Source organism: Colias philodice, chromosome 1 (assembly GCF_061535455.1).
Source record: "Colias philodice isolate Cphi_HAF_F1 chromosome 1, ilColPhil1 Martin Lab GWU primary, whole genome shotgun sequence".
Classification (NCBI taxonomy): Eukaryota; Metazoa; Arthropoda; class Insecta; order Lepidoptera; family Pieridae; genus Colias; species Colias philodice.
In genome coordinates this window covers 9,407,885-9,421,456 of record NC_143086.1, presented here as the reverse complement: position 1 = coordinate 9,421,456, position 13,572 = coordinate 9,407,885, and the positions used below count along the sequence as shown (strand labels likewise).

At 32.4% G+C, this 13,572-nt stretch overlaps 1 protein-coding gene across 10 annotated transcripts in view; it reads right to left on the bottom strand.

Moving 5' to 3' along the window:
- Positions 1-6,567: 6,567 nt before the first annotated feature.
- The window catches only part of LOC149491284 (coiled-coil domain-containing protein AGAP005037), a 181,497-nt gene continuing 174,492 nt past the window's right edge, over positions 6,568-13,572 (bottom strand). For 9 of the 10 annotated variants that reach the window (XM_089696889.1, XM_089696832.1, XM_089696860.1 and 6 more), the window contains one exon: positions 6,568-8,324. In XM_089696889.1, coding sequence (XP_089553015.1) covers positions 7,614-8,324 — 711 coding nt within the window. In that variant the 3' untranslated portion in view covers positions 6,568-7,613. Of the gene's footprint in view, positions 8,325-9,199; positions 9,527-13,572 lie in introns of all 10 variants that reach the window. The other variant, XR_016315801.1, reaches the window with a different exon arrangement.

Sequence of the window (13,572 nt, the reverse complement as noted above, 5' to 3'; positions counted from 1 at the left end):
GTATCGTTAATATTTTTATACTCCGTCACTCTAAAAAGTAGGTATCCCAAATTAAAACAAAATCTTAGCTATTTTGATCAAAGTTTTTATGCATACCTACTTATTATGCCATAAATACTTACCTAAACGTTAAAACTAAATCAAATCAGTTATGATATCGTAGTTAAATGTTTCCTTGGATAGAATAGGTAATATCCATATACATATGTCGGCACTAGCGAAATTCGGAACTAATGCCGTCATTTGATGACAGATTCTTGTGTATTTGATACAGTTATTTATTTATATTTATTTATTTATTTATTTATAATTCTTTATTGAACAAAATATGAGAAAACAATAGTATGCAAAAAGAAGTAGAAATACAAAAGCATAATTTGCCCAAAAGGCGGCCTTATTGCTAAACAGCAATCTCTACCAGGCAACCTGGCGGTAGAGGAAATGCAAGAAGATTATGGGATAGTGCAAAAATACAAACAAAGTATTAATGCAAAAACAACAAAAATAAATATATAATTAGGTATATAAACATACACCTACATAAAAATAAACAAATACAATATCATAAATACAATACTACAAATACATATAATATTAAATATATATTTATATATATTATTTATACATACACATACTAAATAAAAAAAAAATAAAATAAAAATAAAACTCAAATAAATACAACGAATAAAACAATGATTGGCTTCAGAAGGCAAACAGGAAAGCAAGGGAAAAAAAAGGAATATGTAGTAACAGAAAATTGAAGAAGCTACTGTTGGGATAGGTAATAGTCTTTGTAGCTTTTTAAAGGAGGAGAGTGATTGTGCACGTCTGATATTTTCAGGTAACGCATTCCACAGCTGAATAGCGCGCACTGTGTAGGAATTATTAAAAAAGTTAGAACTACGGATAGGAGTACTTAATAATAACAGATTAGTAGATCGAAGCGAGATAGAATGATTAGAACTTAAATAATTGAATTTATCTTTTAAGTACGGCGGGGTCTTAGGGCTAAATAGTATACAGTATAAGAGATGAAGCACGTGAGTATCCCGGCGATAACGAATAGGAAGCCAGTTTAACCCTTTTCCTGAACTCTGAAACATGGTCAAACTTGCGTAAACCGTAAATGAATCTTATGCAGAAATTTTGAAGCTTCTCAAGGGTGTCCAGTTGATATTCATAAATATCAGGATAGCAGGAATCGGAAAAATCGAGGAGAGGAAGGAGAAGAGATTGAGCCAACGTAATTTTGGTAGAGATCAGAAGAAAGTTCCGTAAGCGCCGTAACGAAAATGCAGATGAAAATACCCTTTTTTGCACTTGTTTGATTTGCTCGTCCCAAGAAAAGGTTTGATCGAGCGTCAAGCCTAAATTTTTAACCTGAGTGCAATAAGGGACAAGTACATCATCAACGATAACATTAGGTAAATTGGTCCAGTCAATTTTTGAGACTAATTGCCTACTTCCGAATATAATAGCTTTAGTTTTTGTTGGATTAACTGTTAAACCATAGTTCTTGCACCACTTGACAATAGTTGCAAGATCCCTATTAACTTGTAAAATCGCTTCAGGTAGTTCGAGAAGAGAGGCATGTTTACATAACTGGAAATCGTCCGCATACATGTGGTAGGATGATACAATATTAGTGGAAATTGTGTTGATGAAAATGGAAAAAAGGAGGGGAGATAACACGCCACCCTGAGGAACGCCAGCAGAGATATTGCACCATGTCGAAGAAAGCTCCTCGATCAGCACACGCTGTCGACGTCCCTCCAAGTAACTATGTACCCAGTCTATGGCCGAGGCAGATAAATTAAGAGAGCGTAGTACAGCTAACAATACATCATGATCGACACTATTGAAAGCGTTGCTCAGATCTAGCAGTGTGAGTATTGTAAGCTCCCTGTTGTCGAAACCTCGGCGAATATCGTCTGTAATTTTAATCAGTGCAGTAATAGTGCTGTGGCCTGGTCGGAAACCTGACTGGAAAGGATTAAGGAGTTTGTGATGATTAAGGAAAACCGTTCAAGGACCTTGGATAAAAATGGCAGGATAGCAATCGGTCGGAAATCGGATGATATAGAAGGATTCGGTTTTTTGGGAAGAGGGACAATGTGAGCATTATGTTTCAAACACTCTCACTATCTACATAAGTTAATAATTATGCAATCATAATTTCATACGCTACATTAACTGAAGAAAATTAGCTAAAGTTTCATAAAAATTCGAAGAACAGCTTAAGATGTCGTTTCTAAATTCCCTGAAACCAAGGAGATTTTTTACATCGGCATACAATTATTATCTATGCCTTTTTTCACACCAATGCTCTGACAGTCTCATCCAAGTGCTGTAGGCAAGAAGCTTATATCTAATACACTGGAGATTTCAGTATGGACATTAACTTGTAACAAGAAAATATGACCTTGAATGACGCCTGTATGTTTTTTTATCCCTTTCACAGCCACTTGCCAAGTTAGGTGTAAAGCTTCTTGGCTGTAGGTACCTATGCTTTTGACAATTATTAGACAGGCTTATTTTTGTTATGCGAAATAATCTTATTAAAATATTATGTGGCTACTTTTTACTTTTACATTTGTGTCTTTGTTGTGATTAATACGAATGTCTGATTGTGTATGCATATGCAATTTTTAAACCTAAAGCTCAGCGAATGTTTATATGATAAACACAATATACCTACCTACCTACATTATTAAACAATCTTTATATTTTGCAGTATTAACTATTTGTGTGTTACTTATCTATATAAAAAAATATAGGTATGTACATTATGTTTTATTGTATACATTTCATTGTTGGTTTTAATTTGATTGTTTTGTGTTAATTTGATAGCAGGCATCACGTCCACTATTTAAACACTATTATTATAGAAAGTAGTCGTGATTGAAGTAAAGTTATCCTTTAGGTATATAAATATCAGAATTATGGAGGACAAAGAGAAATACTTATCTACAAGCACAGAATAGTTAATAGTACAAGTAAGTATTATATTAGAAACCATGAAGTTTATGTTGAATAAAATACAATTAACCTGATCATTTTTAAATCCTAAATTAAAAAAAAATTAAACGATTTCGCAATAATGCAAAGAATCTACATGCAAAATATCATTATTGAAATTCGATATTCAATGAGAGATGGCTACACCATGTTTGAGAGATTAGATTCGAGCAGGTTCGACAAACTTTAGTAAAAAACAGTTTCCAAATAATTTCTATCAGGCAATAAAAAAAAAAAATGCCAACACTCAAGTATCTTATTAAAAATGGTTAACTACCTACAAATAATAATCGAAGATATTTATTTTACGATGTAGGAATGCAATTCCTATAGAACCACATTTAATAATAATTTGATTATTTTGATGTATCACTGTGTTTCAGATAATTACAACACCACAAGTAAAGAGTACGTACCTACCTACAGTAATAGATCGTAATTTTCTATCCAGATTAATTTCATTTCTATAGGAAGCATGATCATGCGCTATCTGCAGTGTTCAATCGAATCGAACTCGATTGAATGAGATCTCGATAATGTCGAGAGTAAGCTTGAGCTTAGCTACTATTAAGTAGGTATTCTGTGCTTGAGCATAATGTTTTTTTTACATCTATCTACCAAATTTCGCCATTAAATTTTCATATCGGTTAACTAAATAAATTTATAATTCTGTATTTTTCAATGGCTTGTAGAGAAAAAGAAGGCATTTTTATAATAAAATTTGCCTTATGTAGATAAAATTTGCTTAGTAGTACTTAGGTAGTAAAGTAACCGATTACGCAACAGTAGACCTTGTGACGATGTTTTCGAAATATTGTATAGTCTTTTACTAGATAAAATAAAGACGTAGTTACGACATTTTAGTTTATTTTTTATTATGATAGTTTTGTATTATTTATATAGGCCACGGGAATAGAGAGCTGCAACTACAGGTTCTTATAAAAATGAAACAAAATGGATGTGTATATATTTATTAATTTCATTTTAAAACATTTCAAGCTATTAGTAGGTAAACCTATATATAAACATGAAATGTTACAAAATAAATAAGTCACAATAATAACGTATTTTTTTAACAATAAATGAAATTATTTTAATTTTTGCATGGAATAAGCTTGTAGCTAAAAAGCTTGGGTACACAAAGTACCTTCTTTTATCATAGGTACCTATTATGGTAATTTGGCACGTCACAAATGTAATACAGATGATTGAAATGATTTCTTTTATAAGCAGAATGAAAAACCTTTTAACTATCCATATTCAATTTATCTTTATACATTAATCAGAACTAAGCTCTCGGACAACCTCGTTTAATCTTTAGGTGTACACAGTACAATGTACATATATATAGTGACCTTCGAACAAAACCACAAATTTCTCTTAATAAATCAATCAATCAAATAATAAAATAACAATAATAATTAACTATTAGTTAAGCGGCAATAACATTGATATTTTGGACGCCCTTGCACATTAGATATAAGTAATTGTAGAAGTGAGACGATAAAAATAAAAGGTAATTAAAAATAATCACATTTCTTTAAAATTCTAGAATATAATATATAACACGACCATTGATTGTAAATATAACATATTAAAAACAAATGTATAGAAATTTCAAATTACTAATTAAATGTGTAAAGTATGGTATAGGTACTTACGCACACACGTATGTAATTATTAATTAATAAGGTTTAAATACTGTATTTAATACACCTATAACTTACTCAAAATAAGTATGCATTGAGGCATATTTGTGACATCAGGTGTATAATATTCAATAAGTACACACAAAGAAGATAACTTCATCAAGGCGCTTAACAAAAACGATAATTACCCTGATTATGCAATTACTATAATCGATTATAAACATGACAAATAAAAAATAATATCTTAACATTTGCGCTAGTATTATAATTATATTACGATAAATCATACATTGTAAAATATATATGAAACTCATCAATAGTGCAGAAGGTTCGACAACGTGAGCAACAAAAGGCACTTCCGTAGATAAAGTAGTACGCTATGAAAAACATTCAAAGAATATGCTTGCTTGATTATTCTATCACACCATTGACTCTACAAAATAACGTGAAACAATGTATGATAAATCACAAACAATCGTATTAACAGAAAAGATTATGGTGTACGTGAAAATATTTATATAAAAGCACCGAGAGTTGCTTCCAAAGCTTCACGATAAACTAGATATTTAAAACATTGAACACATTTTGTTACACGACGTGCCTAAAAACAATATAAGATACATTCATTTAGTTTCATTGTTTTATATTTCATAAATTAATTCTAAGTGCTTCATAAGTTTTGTGCTCGATAAATATACCAAAGAGAATTTGTCTATAGCGCTATCGTGCCTCGCCAACGAACATCAAGAAGCGCCAATTCTCATCATTTAAATATATCCCTATCCCTAGTATAGTGTAACCTGACGCTATACAATGCTTATGCTGAAATATTTCAAGTCTAAAAATAAGAATATATTAACACATAGCTTAATACAACATTATCATTTATCAGGTTGGCATGTCGAGAGTAATGTTTAATGATCTTTTCGACTATGCTATTTATTATCATTGACGGATTTCAAGAGCGAGTAGGTATGCATATTTAGTTGAAAATCGATGTCCGTTATTTTTCTTAAGTATTGATTATATAGTTACTAGGAAAGAAGATAATACTTTTAAAAAACTAATCAGAACGTTTAATTATTATGCATTATAGGTAACTTTCGATTTATCACAGATAATTCATAACATAAACGGGCACATGCCAAAATAACAATAATAAATAAATATTTATACTTATTTAATATGTAATAAAAATCGCCAAATATGCAAACCAAAAAATCCATATATTTTTTTAAATATAAATAAACTGTATACTGTATAGTGCGTAATTTTAAATTTACGTATATAGGTCATATTATTTTTACAGAGTAAATAGGTAACCGATTGAACCGTCAAAAATATTAAATAGTTATAAAGATTTGGATTTCAATATTTAATTTTCGTTGTGATTGAAACACGCATATTCCAATAGACATAAGTAATATTGTTAATTTACCCATCAAATAATACAAATTTAACAAACACAAAAATTAATGATATTTTTAGGTACCTTAGGCAATCGGTTTTTTGTTGAGATAAAATATTCGTCTATCGGAATGTTTTTTAAGATATCATCCATTTTTTTCCAATACCATTATCCAAATTATATAAATCTCAAATACATAAACATTTAAGATTTAAACATATCTATAATTAAATATCTTATGTTCTTAAAAAAAAAACAAAAAAAACACGCTTGTTATTTTTTTTTGTCGTTGATTCGGGATAATAAGATAAACTCCTGAAATTATTATTGAATTCTCATCGATCCTTGATAAGTGTACAAAGTTTGAATTAAATCTGTCTGTTTAAAGTGGATTAAACTCGAGTTTTAAGGAAGCGGTTACATACAAGCATACAAACTTACAAAGATACAGGTGAAGGTAATAAAAGCGTGTTAAAAATATAACTAATCGTTGGATATAAAATATTCCTACATAAGGATGCTTAATATGTATGGGTATGTAATCATTGCATAGGTAATCACCAGTAATGCGTCATAAAAGTATTAAACAATTTTTTTAAAGCGGCTATAGAAAATCATATCCAAATAATTAAGTTATAGAAAAAGTTTTCAAAGAAAAATCAATTTGGCACATTTATAAGTATGAAGGTCTACCCAACATAGGTTAAGGTAGAAATTTTATGGCTAGGGTTAAATCTATACCTAAAATACTATATACAGTGTAAATTATTGTAAAGAATACAAATAGGTAAAGGAAGTACACAACATCTCAAATTTTATATAAGTCAGGCGATTGGTATAATATAGGTTACTTGTAAGTTAGTGAATAATGAATTTTATTTATTTTTATTTCTTCTACAACATCAATATGATCACGTGTTCTACATATTAAACACATTTAATGAGTTGAAGTATCAGATCGCGCATCAAAATTCAGAGGTGAAATAGAAATGCAAATCGATTTATTTCGAATAATGTTATATTTTAGGCCTAAAGTTCTCTAATGTTACAAAAAATGTGCAAGTCATAATGATTAATATAAGGACTCCCGATATGAGTACGAGAAGAAATTTAAGTACAATACTCGTTTGATAAATTACTTCATAATAATTAAAGGTATGGGCAAGAAAAGAAAAATAAGAAAATATGTAAGGTACATTTTGAAACACCATTTTATCTCTACTTGATCTTACTCTATGGATTAAACACCGATTAACAGCCACGTTATGATTTACGTTATTTTTATGTTTTTTTTTAACTATGCTTTATTTAAATTAGTGTATCAAATTCCAGTTATCTTGCCATGTCGTTTTTGGTAATGTGCGGGAGTGAAACGGGGAGGGGTGAGGGCGTCATCACTAGCAAGGATGAATGCGTCAGTTCTCGATTGTAAAATGTCTTACATACGAAGGAAGTGCTGTGTGATGTAACAAATAAGTACATATTACACTAAATAACTACAATTTAGGTTAAACTGATATATCGGAACAATTACACGGTCACAGTATGTCAGTCTCATAAACTTTGTTAGTCGTCGCTACTGCGTCACAAGCTTTGATCTGAGGAGGCATTTCAGATGAAATTTCGCCCCTTTTTCTTTCAGAGTCTCCGGCTAGATGCGTCATACTACCGGATATGCTAGCCGGAGCTAGATTTAAATTCATTTTCGTCAAGAGATTGGATTCGCTGCCCGTTTTTTTTAAGTCCGGTTGGGCGTTCATCGGGAGCGTGGGACCGCTCCGCTGTATCATTTGCAAGCGAGCATACTGTTCTTGGAGAGCTTTTTGTTTTTTGAGTAATTCTTGGTGACGCTGTTCGAGGAGGGCTTGCCGGGACGCGGCTTGGGCGTCGTCGGGGTCGGCAGGGTCGGAGCAGGGAGGGGAGGCGGGCGAGGTGGGGGAGGCGAGGGGTGAGCGGGACGTGGTGCGCGGCGGCGGCGGCGGGGGCGCGCGGCGCGCGGCCATGGCCAGCAGCTCGGGGTGGCGCTCGGGCACGGGCGGCTTGGGCGGGTGCTGGCCGCGCGCGCGCACGGGCGGCGACGCGTCCGTGTCGCTGCCGCTGGGGTACGAGTGCAGGCGCCGCAGCGGCCCGTCGCCGCGCGCCGCGGGCTTGGCGAACGTTTGCAGCTCGTCTAGTAGCGCATCGAGGGCGTTTTCTGGCCGCACGTCCGTCGTTCCCCGGGACGTACACACTCGCCCGGCGCCGGCTGCCTATGTACCATTCCGTGCTACTTTAGTTTAGCAATTTTTTATTTAAAATGGACACACTCAGACATGGTTTCAACTCCCCGCTTTTAACTGAAGCGTCACATCGAAATGCTGCACGTCACTGGTTCGCCAGTCGGGGGACGAGCGAATCGCAAAAAGCCAGTGTACGAGAGATGAAACCATGTGTCACTAACATTGAAACACTGATTGACATAAACATTTAGAAACAACCATTCAATAATAAAAAATCCATTAGGAACACTCAGTATTCACAATATGTATAAAGCTAAATGTCTTAATGGCCACCACAATCATTCAAAGAGAAAATAACATAGAAACAAAAGGCGATTGCCATTGGAGTCGTAGAAGAAGACTTTTGTTGACAAATATTTGTATGCGGGTGGAAAAAGAAAAGTTTTATCCTACGACAACATAGAAAATTAAGAAAGTGTTCAGTCTAAGTTTGAGGTAAGTAGACGACACGGTGGTTATATCTGGATATATCAAGGGTGAGAAATTGATACAAAAATATATATATTTATTATATATTACATTTATTGTGATAGAATTAAGGTTATATTTCTTTAGTGTTTTGTATATTTAGTATTAAATACATGAAATATTTAGAAAAGAAATTTCACTCTTAACAATTGTGACGATTTTGCCATTAGTCAAAATTTTATAGGTGTCAATGGTGAAGTAATCAAATTCCTACTACTATTTACAGAAGCTCAATCAGAGTGATATCGATTATTATCTGAAATCAATAAGCTTGTGTCGCAAACTACTCTTTTGTTTTATTAATTCAAAATATGCCTAATAATTACAAGTAATTTAAAAATGTAAGAAGCGTAGATACAAAGAAAAGTGTATATTACCTGGGCTCCGGATGCGGGGTTAATTTTCATTTCTCTTTTCATAGCTTTGAATACGAGAACAGGCAGTAAGGATGGGGCTTTATAATCGTAAATATTATGTGTCATAGGAAACTAAATTGTTTACTTTAAGAAAATAATCTACACGTCTATTTAAGTTGAAGAGTTTTAAGTATTAGGAAAATAACTACACGGCGATACCACACGCTTTCGTGCAAGTTAGTTACATCAATATAAGGAGAATGAAGACGGCGGGGAGCGGACAGAAATAGGGAGTGGATTGTATTACTTTCCAAGGAAATTTGTGCTGCTTCTGGTTTTGAGAACGGGCTGCAACAAAAACAAAAACGCCAAGATGCACAATCTATAAACGAAGCGAAATCTAAAAAAAATCTCATGCATATTAAGATAGATTGAAAATTTGTCAAAAAAGATTAAGAACTGAATGTATTTTCACTTCTAATAATGTTTTGTTGTAATATACTTAATTACAGGACGTTGTTTGGCACAATACGTTTTAGCACATACATCAATGTTATAATAATTATTGTAATAATTATCAAAACGAACTTACAATAAGACATACCTACAGTCATTTTATTTAGTTTGAATGACAAATACCTATTGGCTGCCTTGTTTTATTTACTACTAGCTCTCCGCCCGGGGCTTCGCCCGCGTTTTCAAAGAAAAACCCGTTCCCGTAGGATTTCCGGGATAAAACCTATCCTATGTCCTTTCTCGGGTATCACAATATCTCTATACCAAATTTCATGCAAATTGGTTCAGTAGTTAAGGCGTGATTGAGTAACAGACAGACAGAGTTACTTTCGCATTTATAATATTAGTATGGATAATATCCTGACTGCAGATACGATGCTCTACTTATAACATGTATGTATGTATAATTTTTCCTTTAATTAAATAGATTATAAAATTTGTATTGACGGACTGGTACTCCAGGGGCTTATCTATTTTTGAAGTTTTCTAGAGAAAAAATCTTATGTTCGTTTATATAATATACAAAATTAATATCAATATACACCAGGATATAATATGTTATGTATACCAACATGACTCGTACCATTATTAAGTATAAATATAACAAATATGGTATAAAAAGCGACATGCAACCGTCATGCAATATCATGCTGATAAGAATGAAATGACTAAATATTATATATCATGTACTTAGATTACAAAATAAAATGCAGATGGAGCATGTCAATCGTCCGTCGCCCTTGTCAAAGAAAATACGAAATCAAAAGCAAATACGTCGCTGCTCCAGTGCTATAGCGCATATAGTGTCATGCAATACGTCAAAAAGGGTTTGCAATTTTACTAAAAAAATGCTGCCTTGTGATAATAAAACGCTGTAAAATTTGTTCCCGAAAACAAAAAAAAAGATAAAACATCGTTTCACAGGTTTTCTGTAGATTATTTGGCTGATTTATTTCCTTATACGAATAATAATTTTACAGATATGAAGGAATACAAAACTTCAACGTATGTTGCCAGTATTTTGAAAATGAATTTGCCATTTTTATTGGTAAAACGGTTAAAAGATCTTCAGGGTAATGCTGTTGGATTTTTCGATCGTGAATGTGATTATTTGTAAAGTGCACTAAAGGTTCATGATCATTATTAGATTATTTTAATAAGCATAATACATTATTTTGTTACTTTTATAAAGCTTAAAAACGTGAAAAAATTTAATTTATGTGAACTCCATGATGGATATGATGAAAATAAAATGTCCCGTATTCTTGACTAAAAACTACCGCTATTTGCATTCATATATTTTGAAAAATAAAAAATAATATAATTATTATAGATAATATTGAAAATTTTTGAAGTGAAACTTCTATATCGGGTATGGAAAAAAATTTAGTGTAACTTTTTTTCGTTTCGTTACGTGCCATCTTTTTCTTGTCCCTACCACGCGTGATTCGACGTATTTCTGTAAAGTTGCAAATTATTTTTTGAAAAATAAGGTCATAAAGAAGTTTCACTTCTTACGTGTGTACACTAGTACACGCACACATTTTTTTATGTAATTTATTTAATTAAAAATTGAATACAATTATTTAGTCCATATATAACTTTAGTGAGCAGGTACTTTATATAATAAAAGAATTTTTACAATATTATAAAAAAAACATATACAACAAATCATTATATCAACAAACCCGAAATAATATTAAAATAAAAATTAAAACTTGACTGCTAATTTATGTATATAGCCTACGTCACTACCGCCACTAACATAATAATTCAGATGATTGCAATGAAACCTCACAACTCAAAATCGGTCCAACGGTTTATACTGCAGGGCGTGTCAAAGAAATATTATACATACATACATAAACTCGAAAAACATAACCCTCTTTTTTCCGTAGTCGGGGAAAAATTTGGGAAATTTTTCAATATCTGGTAACATTACACGCACACAGAAGCACCGTGTACGTACAGTGCAGCGGCGAAATGACAGCACACATAGCTTTATTGAAAATGACGATAAATCATTCGGTTTAGTTCGGCAACGCTCCATCTGTCTTTTATTTTGTAATCTAAGATCATGTATTACTGGCCTATTTTCATATATTGATAAATATAATAATACACTAAAATTATTGGACCGTATCAACTTTCAACCTAATTAATTCCATAACCACATATTAATTTTGTTTTCAAGGATTTAATACCGACCAAAACTAAATAAAAGAGCATGGTAAATTTTTCTTTAATATGTGAATTTAACACAAGCCGATTATTTCAATAATATCTACTTACATCACAAAATGAATACGTGGAGTTTAATGAAGCATAATATTATATACTCGAAATAAGAAATACTTAGATAAATGGAAATAAAATAATTATAATACTTTCGTCAGGCTGAAAGTTGTTCAATTTGGCCTTAAGCGGTTTGCATAAGCTAAATATGATATTATAGAGCAGCAATCAGCGCGAAGACGGCATGATCCCGATGTCGATGACGCAGTGGGATCGTGGGGGTGGGACCGTGAGGTCGCGCACTCACACTCGAGTTCACGCCGCTTGACGGTCATTGCTATGCAATACAAAGAGGTAAATGAATAATTTGAGAATGTCTGTAAGCATGCGTACCGATTGATATTTTTCAATAGTGTCTGAACTGGAAAAAATATGTAATTTTCTATGAGTCATCAGTATTGTTATTTGAAGCGAATTATCTTACAATATCGCTAAAGCGTCGTGTGCAACAACATGCCTACACAAAATAGCGAATATGTGTCGATTCACATAAAAATAGATGAGATAAAAACTTATAATAAGAAAAGTAAAAATACGGATGTGGAAAATATAGAAATAAATTATTAAAACGCAGTTCATGAATAATAAATATAATAATAATGGATATAAATTACGAAGAGCTTTATTACTCGTTAATAACTATAGCTTCTCTGAAGTATTGGCTCTGTCTCCACGCGAACTGACGGGATACGGAAAAAAGACGACGAAATTCATCATTAAATAATACTATAAACATATAATAAAACATCATTTTGAGCATCATTGGGGTAAGTCGCACATGATCTCCAATAGTTTCCAATAAATATAAGCAATTATTGTCATTTTGAATCGTGGATTCGTTTCTGATTGCTCGACAAGCTTTAGATATAAAATAAGAGATAAATTGTATAGAATCAATGATTTTCTACCCACAAAGCGATGATGCATCCCCTTTCTTATCTAATTGCATCATACTTAAAAGTAACTATTACTTTTGGATGAGAATTAAGTTACAAGAATCATATGTTTATGATAACTGTTAAATATATAAAAATATTTTACTTCAACTCTTGATAAAAAATGAGTATCATCGCATTGTCGGTGATCGATCTCAAGTGAAACATGTTAGAAACAAGATTTGATGTAAAGTATTTATCGAAAAACAAATCAAAATCATACAATTTATCTCTAATAGAAAAAGTAATGAGAGCAGAATAATACAACTCGAATATAATATATCATTTCAAGGCCTCACTTACTGATATTACAGTCTTGCGGCAAAGATACCTTAAATAATTACTATCGTAAACTTATATTAAGTATGAACGAATCTGGACCGTGCTTCGGCTGACGGCACGTCTAGATAGGTTCGTCGACTAATTCAACGGCAAGATGAATTTATTAAAATTGGCATTGTTTTCCTGAAGCGAGGATATAAGTACAACTTTTTGGATGTGCATTGGTTGCAGGGTGAGTGCAAAAGAGTATTTGTATTCTGTTTTCCGTCTCCATCACACTCTGTATATCATACATACTTAGTATTGAACCTAGAAAACATTATTTACAAATGCAATATATTTATTATAGCTTACCATGATAACCCA